Source organism: Anopheles arabiensis, chromosome 2 (assembly GCF_016920715.1).
Source record: "Anopheles arabiensis isolate DONGOLA chromosome 2, AaraD3, whole genome shotgun sequence".
Taxonomy (NCBI): domain Eukaryota; kingdom Metazoa; phylum Arthropoda; class Insecta; order Diptera; family Culicidae; genus Anopheles; species Anopheles arabiensis.
In genome coordinates, this window is record NC_053517.1 from 81,445,200 (window position 1) to 81,468,712 (window position 23,513).

Sequence of the window (23,513 nt, forward strand, 5' to 3'; positions counted from 1 at the left end):
TCATTGTGTCTAAGAATCCTAGCTGAAGTATTTACACTTAATCGTACTAACAGATCTGGAGCGCCGATGCTGAGGTCATAAGGATGCACTTTAGAAATGCACTGCACGGTTCACCGATTCCACTTTAAGAGTACCTCGTGCTTCTAATTCGCGATCAAGAGCCTTTTTACACTAACAAATGCAGTAATCAGCAATAAACTTGGATGGGCTTTCAAGGGTATGGCGACATTTAGCGTCAAATGTCAAATGATAATTTCCTTTAAAAACTTATGTTTAAAAAACTCCATCGTTTCAAAGTGCTGTTCAATCTATTGCTTCGCTCCAACTCTCAAACCAAACCATTTTATTCGAATCGCAACACCTCCTCGCTGTAGGAACGTGCCTTCGGTATACTTACTTTATCAGGAGACACTACACGCGTTACTACTCTACAAAGTAGCCATTTTGCCCCAGCTTCCCGTTCACGATCGAGACAGAGAAAGAGAGAGAGAGAGATAGACGGCCCATGTGCATCGCCACGATTGACCTCCCTATTTGATGCAGTCGCCCTTCCTCGTAGCCCGAGAGGAGCTTGATAGCGATGTGTACGTGTGTGTGCGCGCGCCTGTGTGTGTGAGCCCTTTGGCTGGATTGGTGTCCACTCCGCTCCGCTATACCATGCCGTAGGAAGTGATAAAAAGCCACCAGCACCAGTCAGTACTACCGTGGCGGCGGTGCTAACGCGGCGAAACGCGAAACTCCGGTGCGTGTGGCTTGCTTGATCGTCGAGGCCAGCGGCTGGTTGACGAGGCTGGATTAGCGTGCCAGCGGTACTGTGTGTTTGTGAACAGCACACTGTTCTACTAGCACACTGGCGCAGTCCGTGCGCATTGACATTAACCTGATTCCAAGAGCCCCCCCTCCGCTATGAGCCCGTCCCTGGCAGCTTGGGCAATCGGACACGGAACTTGAACTTGAGCTCACTCCGAGGCCCTCGTGCGTCTACACATTCTGCTGCACATTCTGCTGTGCTGTGCATTGGGCTGGATTGACTGATCGTGTGATATTTTTGTGTTGCAGAATTTGGCTTGTATTTGTGTGTGTGTGAGGGAGCATTTTCCCTTTTCCCTTACCGTTCTCTTTCGTGCGGGTTTTTGTTTGTGTTTTGTTTCCTTATTGCCCATTTCCGTGTCACCGAACACGTGGTGTTTAATTAATTGTTTATGTTTGCAAAAGTGTTGCGAGCCGCGTTGAAGAAGTTGAATACCAAATAAAAAAAAAAATACCGAGGGAAACGAACCGTGCCGCAGCAAACAAAACTTTACGGATCGCTGTTTATCAGTTTTGCTCGGGGTCGGGCTTTGGCCATAACAACCAAGTCTGGCGACGGCGGATAGCAAGAAAAGTTTGTTGAAAAGTGAAATCAAACGACACGGAAATCGATCAAGCGTGACCAATTGTTTTTATCTAATTCATTTTTAGTGTGTTTTTGTCCATCTGTTTGAGTTTGCATCTGATTGGAGGCGGAAAAAAAACAAATGCAAATCGCCAGTGTGAGTGAATGTACAAAATAAAAGAAAAGAAAATTAACAACCAAGTGCGCTTATCAGCCAACGATGTGATGGTGAGTGTGGTGAAAAAAGTGAGAAAAGTGTTATGAATTTGTATCGTCGGAGGAAAAATGTTCCCTTCTCCCGCCCACAATCAACGAGTGTGATTTGTTTGCGCACCGTTGTTCAACATTAATCAGCGCAAAACGCCCAACGCCAACAGTTGGCCATGAGCGGCGGGAAAATTGTCGCCGGAATGAAACAGTTTGATCGTGAACCCTGTCCGATCCAGTGTGTGTACGATTTCAGCGAGAAAGCATAGCAGCAGCAGCACTAGCAGCACGTGTTACTGAAGAAGGTGTTAACGGATTGGCGTCCCTTGTACCGTGCTACACATCCTTGTCCTGTTTGTGTGTATTTTCCGTGAAAAAAAGAAAAAAAAGGAAAACGATATCATAAATTTAGAAGGTAAGAAAAGGTGCTCATTTCCCCCCATGAATGATAAAATGCGATTTATTGATCAATTTATATTTGTAATGCATTAGCTATTCGTTATGTTGTAATCGGTTTTATGACGGAAAAAATGCAGTACGCCATTTTTCACCGTCGCGTCAATCTCGCGTCAAATGTGGGGAAGCTGTTGTGATGCTTTGGGATAACATGGAGGGTGGGGAGGGTTCTCCCTCAGGGTATGCCGCCGTGTGACGCGAGTTGCCGTAGTTACGCAATCGCAGCAAGCTAAGACAATTGATGATACAACGACCTGCACGAGGGGGCTGAGGGGTGGGGGGGGGAGTTTAAAGGGAGTTGAGAAGGAGAGGTGAGTGTGTGTGTTTGTGTTGACGTGTGTGGTGAGTGTTTAAAAAGCCCTAGAACGTCGGGATGATTTAATCGGCCCTGCTGTACGTTCGGTAATTAATTCTGATTTCATGAATATTATCAAACAAGGTACAGGATAAGGGGTTATTTTTCCTCTCTCTCTCGTGCCTTCCGGATGTTTCCACATGCATATGCAAGTTGGAGGAGCGCTTGGGGGATGTGGAGAGAGATAATTATTCATCGTTCATTCATTGATCGTTTTGCGCCCGATGAATTGACCACTTTGCCCGGAGTCTGTTAGTCGCTCTCGAACGAGAGAAAAAAAAATTGCACCACTCTTGTTAGTGTGTAATTTGTGTTTCCCTCGCTGAAACTATAAACGATTAGTGTTGATGCAGTATTAAAAAATTACAAACTGTTTTATATGGTGGCAATCTCTTTTTTATTAACCACAAGAATATGGTATAAATAAAGCATACCTCTTAACGGGCTTGTTTTTGAGCTTTTTTGTGTTTTTTCGCTAAATGTAGTATTTTTTCTATTCAAAAATATACCTATCATAATTTGAAAATAATAAATTTGTTATGATTACAAGTTATGATAGAAAGAATAAAAAAAATAGAATAATTAAACATTTCTTGGTCGGATGGTTAACCAACGGATGGGTTAACGGGTGGTTGACAATTAAAATTATCTGTTTTTAGTATCTGACCTAAGATCAGCCAAAACATTAAAGTTATAAATTAGTGTCTTAGAGCTACCTAGCAAGCTTATGCAGTTTTGTACATGCAATTAATACAATACATACAAAACTGCCGTACAATCACTGCCATTACAAGAGAAAAAAATATGAAGAAAAATCAACCGACAACTGAATTGTGTATTAATAAACCTCAACCCCTGCTCTCGTTTAAGTTGAGTGAAATTATTTTATTTACATACAATTCCACCATCTTTGTTTTTAATAATAGTTTTGCTGGCAGGATGACAGGTTTTGATGAGTCAGTTTTTAATGTGAAAAACATAATTCACTGCTTGCGAGATGTTTTTCAACAGTTGTCTTATTTTTCATTTGCATCAGAATAATATGAAATTGGTAACAGAGTTACAAATAAATTGTCAAATTTAGTTTTTGTTGACATTTGTGTCGACTTGCTTTATTTAAACATTAATTTAAACTATCTGCTGAATTGGACGAGAAAATAATGAATTACAGTCAGTCAAAAAAGTATTCGTCTAGCTCAAGGGTCTCCAAACTACGGTCCGCGGGACGCATGCGGCCCTCAAGAGCTTATAATGCGGCCCACGATGACTTTAATAAATATTACGTTATTTTGACTTTTACACATAAAACTGTATTTTGTACTTTTCTTAGACAAAAATCAAGCTTTTGTAGAGTCAAATGGCCCTCAACATAGTTATTTTTGAAGCTATGCGGCCCGCGTGCTGACAAGATTAGAGGCCCCTGGTCTAGCTGAATGTTTTGTAGAAAAAGGCGAATTATTGCCGCAATAGGCATGGGGCGGTAAAAGTAATGATGAGGTTTGATAAAGGGACCATCAATGCATACGTAATGCTAAAAAATAAACATTAAAATAATAGAATAGCAACCAAAACATATTAAAAAAAACTTGAAAAAGACGTTTGAAGGGTGTGGATGTGATATCAGTTGTCATTTTTTGAATGGAACTTGGCCACGTAGTCCGGAAATGCAATATTTCTACCAGAGATTCATTGGAACATGTCTTGTAGGATGAGTGGGTCAAAATGCGCACTTTTTGAGGTTCAAATGTGCTATGGCATTGGTAAAGTAGTCAATAATAGTCATAAATGAATAAGAAACAAGTTGAACACAATTTTTTGAATCCATAACATTTGTCTTCTTACGCATATTACACCAAAAGTCTGATAGACGAATACTTTTTGCGCGCCAATCAAATGACTTTTTTAGTTTTTTAAATAATGTAGTTATTATTGCACTATTTTAATGCTTAGTTTTTAGCATTACATGTGTATTGATGGTCCCTTTATCAAACCTCATCATTACTTTTACCACCCCATGCCTATTGCGGCCATAATTCGCCTTTTTCTGTAAAATATTCAGCTAGACGAATACTTTTTGGACTGGCTGTATTTGATATTTAACATAGTGTAGAGTGAGTTAGAAACTAGTTCGTCCATAGAATAAAGGCTTGCATGATACGAAACTCACGAATCTTCTTCAGCTGCTGTTTTATGCCTTGAAAAATCAAACAGACTGCTTAATAAAAATTAAACGTGTTCGCAATGTTCGCAATCTATGGAAATTCAACCTTTAAACTAAGAGAGAACATCTTTGGAGCTTTATTCAAAAGTCCCAGCGGCAGTAACAAAAAAAGACCCGCCTTGAAGCGTCCAGAAGCGAGGGAGACGCGTAAGCAACCAATCATTTGCCACGTTGATGCAATTCCGCTGCAATGGGCCGCTGACGTTCCCGCAAAACTGCAACTGCATCCACCAACACACACACAGTCCGCTCGCACAGACACACACACACACACAAACACGTGTATTACACAATCGTGCGCAATCGAATCAAAGCAATTAGCCGTCTCCTATCGAGCTATAAAGCCTGGCCGGTTTGTAGTGGCCATAGTGGAAAAGACCATCTTCCCACCCCGAACCCCCTGCGACACCCCGGGGTTCCGCCATCGCCCCGGCGAGGTAATATTCGCCGCGCAAAAAGATGCACGCGCGCGCGTGTAGCGTATTATCAGTAGTGGCCGCGGGGGGAGAGGGAGGGCGAAGGACGGTCGGAGCTTGTTGTTGGAAGCTTCCAGCGCGCTACGTAGCTTTGCCTGCTGTTGTTATTCTAGGGTGCACTGGATGCTACCGGAGCTGATGGTGATGGAGACGCCCGGTGGCGGCAGAGGGGCGCGTTAGGCGTTACACACGTTACACAAACACACACACATACACTGTGCGGAAGCTTTTCCACTTTTGCACTGTTTTGTTGCAACCGGAGTGCAGCGTAGTAATCTCCGGCAACCGGTTCAAACCACTTCCTACCGGTAAGGCTGGAAATAGGCACGCGAAGTGTGAACTGGCTTTTCTTTTTACCTGTGTTGGTTGGAATCCAGCAAAAAACAACAACCTTTCAGAACTTCAGGAGGGAAAAAACAACACACACTGGAAGGGTTTGTATACAAACAGAAGCGTGTGTGACCCACGTCACGCTTAAAGGGAAGGGGGTAAAAGGGGCGGGAGGGGTTTGTTTGTGTTGTTTTTGAATGCCGTTGTTATTGTTATTGTCGTCGTCGTCGTCAGAGCCGTTCCAGGGGCAATGGTGAGGGAGATGCACACTCTACGGGTCGATCTATTACGTGATCGCGGTCTACTACGCGGTTCCACTGGGTGGCGGGTCGAACCGGACAAACGCACACACACACACACACACACACGCGCGTAAACCGAACCGATGTTACCTATAAATCATGCTCGGCACGCTTTACTAATACGCGTGCAAATTGTGCTGCACTTGGTAGGGCTCATGCTAAAAGGAGGGTGGTTTTGTGTGCTTTTGGCTGGACCCACTGGTGACCGTAACTTTGAACTTGTGGCAGCTACAAGTCAAGGGTTTGAAGAGGGAGACGGAGATGGAGATGGAGAGATAGAGGAGCAGAGAAGCGTGTGTGTGTGATTTTACAGTGTTAAAGGCGCGCTTACATTAGCCAAAGTGTCGTATTAGCTAGTCGTTGCTTCGATATTTCTCGTCACTTCGCCACTTGAGAATTGTACAAGTATATCTAGGCATTACTCATGGTACACACGCTGATGGTGGAACTGGATCTGTGGTATGCCTAGATCGGGTGATGATGATGATGCATCTTTGTTTTGTATTTTGCAATTTTTTTCCCCTCCACGGTGCCAACTCATACCCCATACTGCGTTCCGTTTGCGGATGTGCGGTCTGTGATTTGCTGTTTATTATGACATCAGGTGACATGGGTGAAAAGGTTCTAGGCAAGGGTGTAGTTCGATAGTAAAGCAACTTTAATAGTTTGCCTTACAGGGAATGTGTAGTTTTGTGCGCCTGAAGGTATGCAAAAAGGAAAGTTACATTGAAAATTACATCTCTGGATGGTAGATGTTTAAGCATTTTAAGGATGGTTTTAAAACACTCCAAATTGTCTAAATAAGATAAAGATTTTCAGTTTGAATAAGAACATAAGATCAAAAGAAAGCTGTAACTTTTCTTTACCTCATGTGACAGGAGGTTGATTCGAAGGGATCTTCATTGGAGCGTTTAATTTCTAATGCTAATACGCCATAAGTATAAGAAGCCCTGAAACCTCCTCTATGAAACTAATCACAAAGGTAGAGGTAAATGAGTAACACAAAACTACTGCACTTGACTTTGGGCAATGTCGTTTGGTAATTCATGTCATTAGATCAAATTAGTACAGGGTAAAGTTAGCAAACATCCTGATTCGACTACGATCCGACCAAAAAAAAAACTCCTCGAAGGTATTTAATGTATTCAATGTATTTCTGAGTTGCGAGACAGTCATATGATGTTTACACAAGCCTTAGTAATAGTAACAAGTACCAACTAGATACTAGTGATGGGTAACCGGAATCGCACCCACGGCTCGGAATCGCTTCCGAGCATTGCCACTCCGGCTCCGATTCCGAAAAATTCAAATCGTCGATTCCGTCGGAGCCGTCCGGAGCCGTCGGAGCCGTCGGAGCCGTCCGGAGCCGTCCGGAGCCGTCCGGAACCGTCCGGAGCCGTCCGGAGCCGTCGGAGCCGTCCGGAGCCGCTAGTCGGCAGCTGGAGCCATCGGAGCCGTCGGAGCCGTTGGAGCCGTTGGAGCTGTCCGGAATCGTTGGAGCCGTCGGAGCCGTCCGGAACCGTCCGAGCCGTTGGAGCCGTCGGAGCCGCTACTCGGCAGCTGGAGCCGGTCGGAGCCGTCGTAGCAGTTGGAGCCGACGGAGCCGGTTGGAGCCGTCCGGAGCCGACGGAGCCGACGGAGACGTCCGGAGCCGGTCGGAACCGTCGTAGTCGTTGGACCCAACGTAACTGGTTGGAGACGTTGGGGCCGTCAGTGCCGTCGAAGCCTACGGAGCCAGTTCGAACCGTCGGAGTCGTTGTAATAGTCGGAAGTATTCGGAAGCGCTTTAATTTCCCGATATCAGCGATGATTTCATTTAAAAAAACAGCTTACGAGTAAAAAAATAGTCTTCTTCATTTATTGCTCTGAAGTTTTTTTTTGTATTTTTTTTTAAACAATAAAGTCAAAAACAATTGTTTGCTCCGTATATCTAGGGAAAAATTATGAATCAAACTATTATTGATCTTTATTTTCATAAAAGATGGACGGATGATTGATAGTTAAAAAAATAAAAATAACCTCCTAATTTGATTCATTTTTTTCGTATATTTATATCTACGGAGCAAACAATTATTTTTGGCTTTATTTTTGAAAAAAAACACACAAAAAAACTTCATATCAATAAATTAAGAATTTATTTTTTACTCGTAAGCTGTTTTTTACAATAAAATTATCACTAATATCGGGAAATTAATGCGCTTCAGAATGCTTCCGACTATTACAACTACTCCGACGGCTCCAACGTCTCCGACGGCTCCGCCGGCTCCGGACGGCTCCGGCTGCCGACTAGCGGCTCCGACGGCTCCGGACAGCTCCGACGGCTCCGGACAGCTCCGACGGCTCCGGACGGCTCCGGCTGCCGACTAGCGGCTCCGGACGGCTCCGACGGCTCCGGACGGCTCCGAACGGCTCCGAACGGCTCCAGACGGCTCCGAGGTCGGAGTTTTGCACCTACCTTCCGGAACCGCTTCCAATTTTGGCGGAGTCATTCGGAAGCGATTCCGGATTTTTGTTGAATTTACCCATCACTACAAGATACTACACAAATCTTAGTCGCTATCTAAATTGTCGTATCGTTTCATTAAAATGTCCTGTATAAAAAGGTATGACGAAGCTAACATATTCCCATAACACACCTGTGATGCACTTTTATGTTTAAAATTTGACTGTAAGTCGGTTTAATTCAAGAAAATTGTTTCGTTGAACCGCTTACAAAAGCCCTTAAACACATTCTAAAAAATCAATAAAAATATTGTTTTTAGGCTTGCGCTTTTCATTTCCTAAAGATTTAATTGTTTGAATTTTAATGTTTAAATCAAGTAGAAAAAAAAGAAACTCGGATGTGTAATATATTTTAGGATTGATTTTAATTTATCAGATTTTTGTAGAGTTTTGCGAGAATTGCTCTTCTAATACGATAATTTGTTGGTATCGTCCGATTGGATATCAATACAAATAAACAAAAAAAAAAAAATCTGGGAAACGGCCAAAAAATCATGGGAACTGACCAATAAATCGTGGGAAACCCTGTATCACAGGCTCTTATCATACGAGAGGAAAGATGACGTGCGGAGAGTGTATCCTTTCTCTCACTCCTTCCGCCACCTTTGAGGGATGCTGCGACCAATCAAAACGCTACTAGCGCGGACTAAAATTCAAAGTATCGTACCAGGAGATCATCCGAATCAGGAGGAAGCTCTATCGATCCTTCTAATCGATCCATTTGTCTCGCTCTCACTACTGTGAGAAGATCTAAAGCTCCTCTCTACTATTAGGCGCTTATCACATGCTCTTATCATATGAGAGGAAAGATGACGAGCGGAGAGTGTATCCTTTCTCTCACTCCTTCCGCCACCTTTGAAGGATGCTGCGACCAATCGAAACGCTACTAGCGTGGACCAAAATTCAAAGAATCGTACCAGGCGATCATCCAAATCAGGAGGAAGCTCTATCGATCCTTCTAATCGATCCCGTTTATCCTATTGCCTCGCTCTTACTACTGTGAGAAGATATATGAATTACTCTATCTCTCTTATTAGGTGCGATTTATTGGTCAGTTCCCATGATGTTTTGATCGTATCTCATAGATTTTTGGTTCGTTCCATAATTCATTGGTATTTTCCGATTGGATATCAATACAATTGGACCAAAAAATTCTGGGAAACGACCAAAAAATCGTAGGAACCCACCAAAAAAAAAAAAAAATGGGAGAATACCAAAAATTGATGGGAACCAACCAATAAATCGTGGGAAACCCTGTATCATGCAACGGAGTATGTTGTACTATAAACATCAGCGTATGTAGTAAAGTAAGTAAAAGACAAACAAAAAATCTATTTCTAGGAAAAGTGTTTATTGGTCATTCATAGAAGATATCTTTGCTTCCAGGGTTTGACAGTTCAATAAACAATTGTGCAAATGCTTAAGACAAACCTTGCTGCGTATAATGTATACTCATTCGAAGTTAACAACTATTTAAATCATGTGGACAGTGTACAAAATGCGGGTTGACGTATTTACACGTGATAGAAATTTATGTTTTTCAAATCCGGAAATGTTTGAAGCATGTGGACAATTGTTTATTGGACTGTAAAACCCTGTATGTCATCGGAATGTTTGACTCGATGAAGTTATCGCAATCAGAATGGATTCTGCATTTAGGAGTGAGACATCATCTGGCATGTGATGAAGAATTGTATCACAAAACAACATAGAAAAACTAAAAACTACACAGCACAAAAGTAAGAAACGGAAGTAGATTTCAACCCAGATCGTATCACAATGCTCTCAAAATGGAAGGAATATTTCCATTTTGCTCCGACAAAAATGCACCAGCATTGCGATAGAATTAACAAAGAAAGCATCAGCAACCTACCCAACCGGAACAATGTACACCGGAAAGGCGAAAATATAATGATGTAAATGCAACGCGGTGTATCAAAAGGTGCAAAATACTGCAATGAAAGCACTTGCAGTTATGCCACCTGATCCACATCCACAGCACAAGGAGCGTCACCTTCGACAGCGAGACATCAAACAAGCGCAGCTAATAATTCGATCCCTTTATCCTGCGAGCCAATTATTTGTGCAGGGAAAGGAAGGAAACATCAGAAACGGTGTGTCGCCACTCGCTCGGTGTATTCATCGTTAAAAATCGATCTGGATTTAACGGGACCGGACTGCTAACTTGACAGAAATAAAAGGCTCGTCCCAGTTAGTATTGTTTTTGAGAGGAAAAGTACATCAGCTCCGTCTGCCGAAGGAACTGATGAAATGAAAAACAAGACGACCTGAATGTCTCAACTTCACGCCCCCTCGCTCGCTAGGGCGTCCTTATGTAATGTTTGTCTTTTTTGTTTGATTTTGTCTCTCCATTCGCCCGCTCTGCTTCTGAAAGGTCCAGCAATCGAATCCTCATGTAGCAGCTACCTGTTGGTGTAGCTACCGTTTTGGTTTCGGTTCGGCGATTGGCATGAATCGGCGGTCCTCCAGCTTTTCTTCGCCATCACAAAAGACTGTTGCTGCTGCTGGTGGTGCGATTAAAGCCATTTTTGCCGAGGGGAAATCGTTGGGTAATCGTTGTAGCATGGATGGAATAGGGCAAGAAACAGCTGCTTGGAAGAGGCACTCCGCGGTGCTGGATTTGGCAGATATTTGACGAGTCTTTTGACGAATATGAGTGCACGTGAAGCTCAATAAAAAAGGGGTTTTTTGAACGCCAGTGTGGGATGATTTGCCAACCCGGGGATGACAGAAAAAGGGAACATTATTTGATTTGCTTGAAGATTTTTCTATAAATTTCAGTATTAAACTGAACATTTCATTCGTAAATGGATGTAGGAGAAACAAAAGAGCGATAAACTACAATTAAATTTGATGTTTTTACTTAATAAAATTAATCCATTAAATGGCACCTTTATTGGTTTATCCACTGAAACATCTAAGGATGCAATAGGAATTGATATTCATCTATAAGAAAACACTGGATTAAAGAGCACAGTTGATTTCCTTTCCGTTCGAAGAGATATACTCATTCTTACGGCGAGATAATTGAAATGAAAATCGATCCCTGCCAGGATTCCGCACCTAATTAACACCCTGCCACTTGGGAATACACCACAGGCCTACCGACCACAAGAAAGTGGGCCCACCATTCAAGCGGACAGCAGCGGCAATAGCAGAGCGCCGTGTAAATGCGTAACACTCTGGCAGGGAGCCGTGCGTAACCTGAAACCAAACGATCGCTATCGGATGTGCGCGTTTGTTGGCGGTCGAGAGGGGGGCCTTCGTACACCTTTGTACACCGGAAGGAGGGCGTGGATTGCTCAATCCGATTGTGCCAGAGCTCTACCGAATTCGTATGCTGCTGCAGCAAGCTTCTCCGTGGCAGATTATTCAGTCCAAGGGATGTTTGTTTGACGCGACTGCGAGAACATTTACATGTTCAAGATGGGGCCGGTTACGATACACCCAGACAAGCATTAATCGAAAACCACAGCCAAAACAGTTGCGTTACAAAGAGCCTGTTTGCGGCGTAAAAAAAGGGGGAACAAAGTGAACGACCGGACAGCGCGCGGACGATTTACATCGGACGCGGGGATTAGCATGTGCCGCTGTTGTCGCCAGTTTTCAGCCAGTTCATCCATTAAACATTGGCCGGGAAGACGGGAAATGTTTGCATCGGGAAGCGATGGGCTTGTCTAGGGGCGCGATTCGCGGTTCTTGTGAAATCGGACGGTCGCAATCGAACCTCCCATCCGTGGTCGGTTGGAGGATGGTTGATTTTAATTCCAAAATAATAATGCGCCCTTTGGACGGACGCGCGCTGTTGACGAGTCGGTGTCGGGGCGGTCGTAATCGCATCAGCACAACAACTGGCCAATCGGCTATGGATGATCAAACAACAGATTAAACGGAGCGTTTGTGTGTGTTTGGTTTTGGGAAGAAGCAAACGTTGCAGTTTTGTGATTATTTTTAATGATTACATCATCGTTCAGAAGAAATTCCAGTATTGTCGCTTTAATTTACGCCTAAAGTTAGGCAACGTTCAACACAAATTCGATTTAACAGTAGCGGAACTGTATGTGGATTGCATACACTACCTACGACCTGTTGTACCAGAACACAATTCCATCAATTAATGCTCCCATTCAGTTCAGTGGGTTCCGGCGGTCACCCTTAGCGGGTGGTGGGTGAACGATTTTCCGATAACGATTAAAAATAAAAGCCTTTCGAACGAGAGCTCGAACAGATCTCATGCAGCGGACATGCGACTGTCATGTGCAGTGGTACCAAGCTTCATGCAAAACCTTCTCTCTATCTCTTTCTCCCTCTCCCTTTTCGGAGAACGGAAGAAGACACAGAAATTATTACATCATTGCCCTGGGTATCGGGATGACAGGAGAGTAAGGCGGTGGTAAGACGAACCCGAGTATTGCGTAAACGAGCGCTGGTGTTGCCTTTGTTCGGGCACAACCGTTGCAACTGTTTGGATTATTTTTCAAACCTTTTTTTGTTTTCTCTCTCTGCGGCTACTAAAGGCTACAGTGAGTAGGATCGGAATTTTGCCACAGACACCTGTTGATCTGCCGCACACCGTTCACCGACTGTCCGAGGACCAGGGGAGCTGCTGCTAGACCTACCGGAAAACGGTGCTACAGAAGAGAGGGCACGAAACCAAGCAAGGGAAATGCCTGTTCAATGCTTATTTAGGAGCCGTTTCTGTTCGCTTTGACCATGCGCGCCCCACGAAACGGGCACGAAGCTGGCGTTCGGTTTCAACGAAGCGTTTAATGTGGGATTTTACGAGTAGGTGGCATTGTTTTGTGGGATTTACTAGGTACATTATTATGGCTTAAGGGAATACGTTTAAAAAACTTCATGTTTAAAACAACGAAAATCAAACTAAAATGTTATCCAAAATGGACTTTCTATCAACCGAATGTTTTCAAAAGACCTCTTCTTGTGTAACTTCCCGCCTTCGAACAACTCGCTCGAAGTGGTGGACCATTTCTATATCCACGTCATCTACATACGCTTAGTATACCGAATTGAAGATGAGCCGCCCCTCTGACCCAGTCACATTCCAACGGAAACGAACGGAAGGATACCACTTTCAGGAATAAGCGAGACAGCATCCGGACACAGCCGAACCGAACGCGAACGTACACACTCTCTCTCTCGCTCTGTCTCTCTCTCTTTTGTCCCGAGTTCCGAGCGCTCGAGCGAGCTTATAAATGGCGCCCTGTCAGCTACGGTCCGCCCCAAACCGTTCGCAGACAGTGGCCGTGCTGCAAGGAGTGCTGCTGTTTTGCTGCCACAGTGTCACACAGTTGAAGCAAGCCCAACCGCGCGGGTTCGTTGCCGGCGCACAGTTGAAGTCACCGAAGTTGCAGCGCGTTCACTAAGGGTACGACAAACCGCACTGTCTGTCGCCTTTCAGGATTCCTGTCGTGGATTAAAAAGTGGGAGTGAGTGTTTGGAATTTAGTGTGTGCTTGCTTGGATGGTGTTGGATTGATGCCGGCAGATTGCCTCTTCTCACTGTGACTGTGTATGTGTTTGAAAGAAGCAAAGTTGGAAAGAAAGCTCCCACACTCACTCTCCCGGTGGCCGCGTGTCATCCGCGTTGCATAATCTAATTAGAACCCGACGGCCTCCGACGGCTTCGCAGGGCAGATCATTCCCGGAATAATACTATTAGAGTGTGCCGTGCTGTGCCGTGTCGGTGGCCATATACGGGTTTTAGCCGAGCGGTGACCGCTGGGTGATTACGACATGACGGCGCCCTCCTAAGGACGAACGAGAGAGAGAGAGAGAGAGAGAGAGATAGAGGGATAAAGAGAAAACAAAGCTAGAGAAGGAACAACGGAAGACACAAATGGTTCCAAATGGCTCACTCTGTGTTCCTTATCGGTCGTTATGCAATTGTGTTGTTTGTTTGATTGATTCATTCTACGCCGTTGCTTGTAGCAAATAGTGCAAATGTACACACATATGTTCTAAAAATAAAAACCTATGTGTCATTTGTACTGACCTACTAAGAGCTAATCATCATCATCATCATCATCACGAGAAAGTGTTGGGTGTGGGTATCACGCAATATCGTTGATGCGTGAGAGATAGCGCAACCAATTGCTGAATGCGCCGGCATATATCGCATTACGGAACCGTTAAGCAGCTTACATGGATACCTTTAATCAGCTTCTAAGCGACGATTGTTCGTGCAATTTTGAGAGGATTATGTGACGTGAATGTGATGATTAATAATGTTTCTTTTCGTGTGTGTTTGGTAGTTCCTTTGAGTCCTTTTTATAGTGCTGGCTCTATCGTTAAGTGTGTGCAGTGATCCCCTGAGTGAAATAATATGAGCATCCGACGGCACTGTCCAATGTGAAACGGTGTCTTGGTGTCCGTATGTGTGTGTCCGTGTGTGCCACGCCAAACAGCGATCATGGTGGCGCGTAACTTCTCCCTGCAGGATCTACCGTACAACCGTGTGCTGCAGGTGCCGGACGAGGAGCGCGAGTTTCTGGCACTGGATGAGCTGAAACCGCACCAGCTGACCGAGCTCGGTGTGGCGGTTACCTGTGCATCTTCCGGTGGCGGGCAACAGCAACAGCAGCAGCAGCTGCATCAATCGGCGGCATCCCATCGGACACTGGCGGCTGGTGGGGGTGACGGCGAGGTGCCCAATCCGGTCATCACGACCGGCGGCCTGTTGCAGAACTATCACCATCATAACGTTTTCTATGAGCTTGGAGCAGCGACCAACTCACCGTCCAAGTAAATATTCGCTTGCATGACCGTTCGTTGTGGCGTACCAGTTGGTGTAAAGCAGTCTTTGCGCTAGAAGCTTCCCATCTGTTGTTGTTGTTGTTGTTGCTGTTGTTCTGTGGCATGCATTGAAGGCGTGTGATTGTTGTTGCTAGAGCTAGCGGCACGCAAAAGGGATAGAAAGTTGCATTTTCTAAAATGGTTTAAGTAAAAGATAGTCAGGGAAGATGTTTCATGGACGTACGCATTAGTGCTAATGTGGATAACTTCATCCGATTCCCTAATAATGAGCAACATTCAAGTTTGTTTTAGTTATATTTTGTTCAGTGCTTATAGAGCTTCTAGAAAAGTAGGAAAAAGCTAGCAATAGTTTTAATATATTTTTTCATTTAAAATGGTTAAAGTTGATATATTACTAAATTAAAGTGATTGGTAATAACAACCGAATGCACATAGAGTCAGTTTTCGAGCTACGCGGCGCTTTACTTATAAGGACTCAAAGATACGCGGTTTCTGCAGCAAATTGTACCGACTTGACTAGAGAGGAGAATAATCTTTTTTTTCTTCTGTGATTTGAATTAGTGTAGAAGAGTGGTTATAGTAATTCGCATCTTTAACATACCTTAACATGCAATATTTGCTATTATCTGTTGTCTTTGGCGATTTCTTCAATTCTATATTTTCTATATTTTTGTCTATATTTTGGTGGTTTTTAACGGAATTTTCTGTGCAGAATAGTAGATAATGCCACAAAATTCATATGGATGGTGTACTATGGAAAACAATGACCTACGAGAGATGATGAAGAAGAATTCGCTCAAGAAACTGAAGGCAATCTCTTCAAATGCCTACAATTTTATGTCCGATGACTGGGGAAAACAGTTTCCTGCGAAAACCAATTACCAGTACTTTTGCGATGCGATTTTAAAATGTATTTTGGCTTAAAACGCAATATTCGACTAACGATATTCGAGTTATATTTATGTCATCGGAATACATTAACCGCATTAGCTCGGGATCGGACTGTATATCTTCGCAATGTTACTTTTTGCATAGAATGTCTTAAATGTTCTTCATTTTTATTTTGAAAAAGAAAATAATAATCTATATTGAAAGCCTTCATGTGATTTTACGTCTACTAGTTTGATTATTAATTTAATAATTTTCTAACATTCTTGAACGGTAAATGGATGGTTAAATTACTAACATAATGTGTAGGTTTAATTTTTATTATCTTTTATGATGATATTAATTAGATAGAGAGGTTTATCTTCACATATTTCGATACAAAATGCTTCATTCGAATGAAAAGAACCATTTTTTACATAAATTATTAAAATGAAAGCGTATTATATGCATAACCTGGGGTTCTCATGGCGTTTGTATCTCGTCTAGTATTATCATTTTTATTTGAATAGAAAGTCATGATTGTATTGATTATAAAGCCAGTTTATTATACTCCTTTTAACAACGCCCAAACACACATGAAACTAGGCAAAAGTTTGAATATACTGATTGTTATTAGATGAGAATACAATTTGTTTAAAAAAAGCTTCTAATAAATGGTTATTTTTGAAAACATTTTCGTTTATTGCCTATTTTGAATGTATTTCCCCCCTTTGTGCTATCATTTGGCTTTTTTTTTGTTGACTGTTAATATCACTGTTAATATTATCAATTTTAATTTGTGTTGATCATTCCAAGACTTGAGAAATTGTTACATATCTTTAACATTCTTTTGTCAATTTAATTTTACCTCACCTTCTCCTTCTCCTCCTCCTCCGTAGTGCCAGTGCGGTGCCGACCGAGCACATGACCGGTGGCCCGGATGCGTCCCTCCTGGTGGATCCGTCGCTGGCCGGCACAATGTCTGCGGTGAGCAATCTCAGCACCCTCTCGGCCGCCGGTAGCGGCAACCATCTGCTGCACCTAGCCGACCACGGACACTCGCACCATGACCACCAGCACGCGTCCGGCGGAGCGCGGAAGCGAAAGTTTTCCTTCAAGTAAGTTACCTCTCCGTAGTGTTGTGTAAGAATGCATTCACGGTAACCTTTTGCCGAAACCCAAAAAGCCCTGTGCGCGTCAGCCGAGCCTCTTGCTAAAGCCTGTACGCCGTTCCCAACACCCTCGAGAGATCGAGCCCTGCTCCGGAACTCTTCCGGCACAAAGATGGGAAGTCGTACGAATGTGCATCATCAAACTTAGGCCCCTTTAGGTTGGGAGCTGGAAAGAAAATGCAACAGAAAAGTTCTGGACGTAAAGTTTTCCATAAGAAAGCGAGTTCCCCCTTGAGTGACGTTTCTAAAGGTTTTGTGAATTCAAGCGACCGTTTGATGTTAATTTAGCCCGACCAAGAAAGGTGCCAAATGTAAAGGATTCCCTCTGACCGCACCGCAGGCTACGTCTGCCACTAAAGAGCGATATTGTCCGCACGGTAAGATCTTTGTACTGCTATGGAAACCTAGAAGTCTTCCGAGCAGCAGCAGCAGTCATTACACAATCTCCCTTTCCTGCTTCTAGTGTTGGTTGGTTTTCTTACCCCGTTTATGATGCCATCGATATGGAGCGATATGGATGGTGGGTTAATTTAATGATTATGTAAACCATGCTTATCACGCCCGGCAAACAGCAAACGGGGGGGACGGCAAAGGACACAGGGGCCAGGCGAAACTTTTTCGGACCGGTAAGGGTGTTAATTTTTCACGGAAACCTCTCGCGCGCAGGAGTTCAAGAAACGCACAGCGAAAGCCGGCAGACTCAGGCATCAGGTTGATGAAGGAAGCCACGGAAGTAGTAAAACATCCCTGGGAGTGTTTTTTTTTACCTTCAGCTAGTCTTGATGGTGTGAGTGGCTTTTTTCCTGCTTTTGTTTTTTGCTGTGCCTGCTGACGTAATGTAATTTACGCTGTCGCACGGTACCAAATAGGGCCCCGAACACTCGTAAGGATTCGCGCGGTCGTGCGATACGTTTTTTGTGGTGTAGCGTCTTATAGGTGAGTGAGTTTTTCGCGCTCCCGTATTACTTCCCAGTGCGTGGAGTGGAGGGAGAATGGAAAAATCAAACCATCTGAACGTGGCATCCTGATCGATTCCGCCCTTGGCGTGGGGGAATTTCCATCGTACATCGACAGGTGTTTGTAAATTGGAGCAACGATTTTAATTGTCTTTATTTAATTTTAACACAAACGCACATTGCATTATTAAAGGTTTGCATTTATTTTCGTACCATACACATCACGTGATTGAGATCCATTTATTGTGTGTGTGTGTGTGTTGTGCTGGGCTGCTTCGTAGTTCGGAGGAAATGAGTCACATGGCATAAGGAATATGTTGCTGTTCCAACAAGCAGGATAAATTTAAACACTGCGAACTCAAACATCAGTGTGTACTTCCAACATAAGTATTGTGTTAAGGGTAATGTTTGCTATATTTGGCGCTCGTGGTAATGATTTATTGCTATAACGCGCAAAACGATCCACGTTTCTTCCAAAATTGATGTATAAAAATGCTTAAAAGTAAACGACATACGGTCCGGGAACTGTTTGTGGGTCTGATTTGCCGTCAGATTACCTACGCAACCTTTGAAATTGTCTAATTCCAGCGTGTAGTGTTGTTCTTCTTTGACGTAATGAGCTACACAGTTATTTCGGTGTGCTTAGGCACACAGGCGTATGAAGAATTCCTCAAGAACAGAGTTAACTGTTTATATTCCAACATTTATTATCTGTGGCTTGAGAAGTTAGTGCCATAGAACCAAACTTTGATACCACTGAAACAGGCCATATGCATGTCGCATTTGTATCCTGATAGATGGTGAGACCGGTCCATTAGTTGGATCTGGGATCTAGGCTACGTAAAGAATGCTTATTTCTTCGTTGGCACAGCACCCGTTGTTGGTTAAGGCCTGCCTGAGTGGACTTGGCGTTTTCAGTGTCTTATTGATTACCCATAGGAGGATACTCAGTACCCCGTATGGGGGACACGGTCCATTCATGGCTTGAATCCATGACGGGCCTGTTGTGAAGTAGTATGTGTTGACGAGTGTACCACGAGATCGGCTAGGGATTATTAAATATGTAATTGTATTCATAATCGTCTTCGTTTTGATTATGGCCCAGGGAGTCCTTCTGAGCCGGATCGGATGATACTACCACCATTTGCTTGTTCATTTCTTTATATTTTCTTATAACCTACCTTATAAGTATAACCTTATAAGAGTAATGAAAATTACGTTGTTCCATGCCTATGCTAGAAGTTGGACTTTTCATTAAAATCGATACTATTGATTCAAACTTACTTGGAAAACAGTAAAAAAGCAAGGTCGGCGAGATGAGAATAGATCTATGTCTGGCTCTTGCAGGTGTAACGGTGCAAAGATTATCAGATATTGTACAGCATGCTAATGCATATTCTGCTTAAGAATCCCCAAACGTACTATTCAGACAAACTCAGAATTTCCGTTAGTCTAAGTATAATTCAGGTCTGTTATAATAACTCAAAACATCTGGATGTGTTGCGTCAAAAGAGTTAATCAACAGATGTCATTTAAAATATAGAGTTTAAAGAGCATATATTTGACTCTAGATAGTCAGAGGCTTACTTTCTCTTGTCTCTTGAAACCTCAAAGTATGAAGACGTGAACCTTAGTTTCATTATCATGGGAGGCTCTTTTCTCGCAAATCAAAAGAAGGAGAGAGTTTAAAGAGCTACATAATATCTGTTGGAGTGATTATTAGAAGAAACTCCGAAATAAATATTTCCTGTAGAGTATGGCATATCCCATAGGCAGCGATATCTCTAGAGATTAGAATAGATTTTGAGCAATTTCAAACCCTGTTGTCAAAGTTCGCCGTGGTCTGAAGATAGTATATAACCTGAATGCTCGCTCATCCCATACTAATTTGTTTTTCTCCCTTCTATTTTCTCTCTTCATCTCTTCTCCCTACTGTAGTGACACGAGCGACATTGAAGATGACACCTGTGATGATTCAAAATCCGTCAGAACGGCCGACGAGAGCAAAAAGTGAGACCTGTGATCACTTACCCTATTTTTGGCACTCTTCTCAACTTTTCCCTGCTTTCTATGTTTTCGAACTTCAAACTTTTCCAGGCAAAACCACAGCGAGATCGAGAAACGGCGGCGGGACAAAATGAACACCTACATCACGGAGCTGTCCGCGATGATACCGATGTGCCATGCGATGTCCCGCAAGCTGGACAAGCTCACCGTGCTGCGGATGGCGGTGCAGCATCTGAAAACGATCCGGGGTGCGGTTCACTCCTACACCGAGGGCCACTACAAGCCGGCCTTCCTGTCCGATCAGGAGCTGAAGATGCTGATACTGCAAGCGGCCGAAGGGTTCCTGTTTGTGGTCGGGTGCGATCGGGGCCGAATACTGTACGTGTCGGAGTCCGTATCGCACATACTGAACTACTCACAGGTGGGAAGATTGGTTGAAGATCGTGTTGGCAGGAGATATACTAACTGTTATCGATGTTAATTTCTCAGGGTGATCTTCTTGGGCAGAGTTGGTTCGACATTCTGCACCCGAAAGACGTCGCGAAAGTGAAGGAGCAACTGTCATCGTCCGATTTAAGCCCACGGGAACGTCTGATCGATGCCAAAAGTAAGTCACCGAATGGAGACCGTGGAGCAGCTCCAAGCTAAACCTCTACCAAACCCTCCAACAGCAATGCTGCCGGTAAAGACGGATGTCCCTCAGGGTGTAACGCGGCTCTGTCCCGGCGCTCGCCGTTCCTTCTTCTGCCGGATGAAGTGCAAAGCAAACGTGCAGGTGAAGGAGGAAGCCGACCAACCGAACAGTGTGTCCAGCGTGAACAACGTGTGCCATCGGCGCAAAAAGCAGGTCAATTCTGGTGAGTGTCTTCCCAACAACTGCAACCTCTCCCCGCGAAACAGTCGCTCACGTTTTGTCACTCTCCGTTCGTAGACAAGAAGTATTCCGTGATACAGTGCACCGGGTACCTGAAATCGTGGGCCCCGGCCAAGATCGGGCTGGAGGAGAACGAAACCGACGGTGAGGGCGATTCGTGCAATCTGTCCTGCTTGGTGGCGGTGGGCCGCGTACAACCCAACCTTAGCCAAAGCTGCAGCCTATCGTCGAACGGACTGCACACGCCCAGCGGCGCAAATGGTGGAAGGTCGCGGAATGGAAGTAACGCCGCCACGGGCCCTGGGTCGGGTGCGGGCGGTGGTGCAACAGGGTCCTCCAGCAACGGTAATCCTTCGGCAACACCGAGCAATGGGAGCAACGGGAAGCAGCTGAATCGCAACACCATCCCAAACCTGCGCAACGTTCAGTTCATCTCGCGCCACGCGATGGACGGGAAGTTTCTGTTTGTGGATCAGCGGGCCACGCTGGTGCTGGGATTTCTGCCCCAGGAGCTGCTCGGTACGAGCATGTACGAGTACTACCACCACGAGGACATACCGGCACTGGCCGAATCACACAAGGCCGCCCTGCAGGGGACGCAGTGCGTCACCACCTCCGTCTATCGGTTGCGCACGAAGGAGACGGGCTTTGTGCGGCTGCAGAGCGAGTGGAAATCGTTCCGCAATCCGTGGACGAAGGAGATCGAGTATCTGATCGCGAAGAATAATGTGATCTTGGCGGAGCTGGGCGATGGCGGGACGGCACGGGCCGGCGGTTACGGGATGGGTGAGCTCGGCGATGGTACGGGTGAGCCGGGTTCGGGTGCACCCGGCCAGCCGGGCGTTGGGTATGAGTTCTTCAATCACAGTAAGTGTGCGTTGGGCGTCGTTGAAGAAACGGATTTTGATGGTACATTTATCTGTTTTTCCTAAACTTTATTCAGCGAATGGACGTGAAATACAGCGCATGATCAATTCGCACGTGGAGGCGAGCAAAATTGGCCGTCAGATCGCGGAACAGGTGCTGGACCATCAGCGACGGGTCGGAGACTCTTCGTCAGGTAAGGACAATGAAGTATGTTCGTAATATTAGTAAGCGCATGAATGTCCTAAAACTCCATTCACTCGTGCTATTCCTCTTGTTATTAATGTTGTACGACTTGCAGCGATGTCAATTTGGGCAATACCGCTTGAAACTTGGTGTGCTAAATCTCAAGTGCCTAATTGAAATTTGATACAGAAATGATGTGCAATAATACATATTAATACATAATTATTAAAATGCATTTAATACACTTTCTGTTTTTGTTTCCAATCCCTTCCAGAGAGTAGTCCCAATCCGAACGAACCAACCCTACAACCCACCTTCAGCTCCGCACTGTCCGAGGCGAACCATTCGAACGATGCAATCACTTCCGGCGAACACAGCATGGTCACCTCGACCGGCGTGTCGCCTTCCTCGATGGCCGTCGTGCCGCCGACAGTGACGACGCGCATCAACGGAACCCTGCCCGGCTACAGCCACGTGCAGACGAACGCCATCATCAGCCCGGAACATGGTGAGTTTAGCGAAAAAGAAAAGGGGGAGGGGGGTGTGAACACATCGAACTCAACGCCTTTCCAAACCGCCATACTACTTCCAGATGTATCGCAAACGCAAGCCAGCAGCACGGACGGAAACGATGAGGCAGCGATGGCCGTCATCATGAGCCTGCTGGAAGCGGATGCCGGTCTCGGTGGTCCGGTCGATTTTTCCGGCCTGCCCTGGCCATTGCCGTAGGGCAGCTTCACCGACGTGATTGTATGACGCTTGTGCATGTGAGAAAGTTACCAAATCAACGTTGAATAGGAAAAAACGGAAATGCTTCTGCCCTGGGTGGAGGCGTCCAATGTACAAACTGCTTGCAGCTGCATTTACATGCGTTAGAGCTAGAGAGCGAGCGAAGGAGCGAGAGGGAGATGGAGCAAAAGGACGAGATATGCTACCCTATAAGGGTAGAAATAGTACAGCAGGCTGGAGGAAGCTGAGTAAATATAGCGGTAAGCTAGCGTTAATAACGGATACTGATTCCTACGGTGCACTGTGATGGGTGTTTAAATGAGGTTATGAACGTAAGCATAGTGGAAAGCAAACAAAAAAACAATGTACAAAGTAATTTAAATACAATGTTGGTTTGAATCATTTAGGGTTGGAAAGAATGAAAGAAGCAACAATTGGGTTTTAAAAAATGATAAAAGATTTCTGCAATGACGATGTTTCTGGGCGCTTGACGCCTAAATGTCTGCAACTTTCTAATGTGATGGAAATGTACGTGCTAAATCTAATATATGTGTTGCATACATTCAGGCGCTTTAAGGTTTTGTCGTTATTCGGAATGAATAAGACAAATTTAGCTTGGTTGCGTTAACGTATATACTTGTTTGTTAAATTTCGTTAAGACAAATGTGTATTACACTTCTAATATTTTAAATATTCCAATAGAATCTGATTTCGGAACTAATGATATGCTCTATCAAGCGCACCCACTCCACACTTCGATCCGACTCCTAATATTGGTAGCTTGACTTCGACTACGCCAAAATGGGAACTGGTTGCGCCTGGAATCGAAGTCGTCCGTAG

The 23,513-nt window shown here is 44.4% G+C and overlaps 2 protein-coding genes across 11 annotated transcripts in view; one reads left to right on the plus strand and one right to left on the minus strand.

The window, feature by feature from the left end:
* Positions 1-23,513, minus strand: part of LOC120898562 — a 242,014-nt gene that overhangs the window by 32,033 nt on the left and 186,468 nt on the right. The gene's annotated exons all lie outside the window — the stretch shown is intronic.
* LOC120898560 (protein cycle) lies at positions 629-23,055 on the plus strand. Of its 7 annotated transcripts, none has more exons than XM_040304590.1 (11): positions 629-742; positions 1,462-1,997; positions 16,785-17,003; positions 19,952-20,023; positions 20,111-20,441; positions 20,510-20,627; positions 20,692-20,877; positions 20,952-21,761; positions 21,838-21,954; positions 22,219-22,452; positions 22,537-23,055. In XM_040304590.1, the coding sequence occupies exons 3-11, from the start codon at positions 16,810-16,812 to the stop codon at positions 22,671-22,673; spliced, it is 2,199 nt and encodes a 732-aa protein (XP_040160524.1). In that variant the 5' UTR covers positions 629-742; positions 1,462-1,997; positions 16,785-16,809; the 3' UTR covers positions 22,674-23,055. The 7 variants fall into 7 exon arrangements, with proteins under 7 accessions (XP_040160524.1, XP_040160522.1, XP_040160521.1 ...); XM_040304588.1 differs by having other exon boundaries at positions 692-809; XM_040304587.1 differs by having other exon boundaries at positions 695-1,384.

What these genes read in the sequence shown, in the direction of transcription:
- LOC120898560 (XM_040304585.1), top strand. Translation starts at nt 14,675, where the DNA reads ATGGTGGCGCGTAACTTCTCCCTGCAGGATCTACCGTACAACCGTGTG. An exon ending in ACGTCTGATCGATGCCAAAA is followed by an intron (nt 20,628 to 20,691) that starts GTAAGTCACCGA and finishes ACCCTCCAACAG; the next exon opens with CAATGCTGCCGGTAAAGACG. An exon ending in CAAAAAGCAGGTCAATTCTG is followed by an intron (nt 20,878 to 20,951) that starts GTGAGTGTCTTC and finishes CTCCGTTCGTAG; the next exon opens with ACAAGAAGTATTCCGTGATA.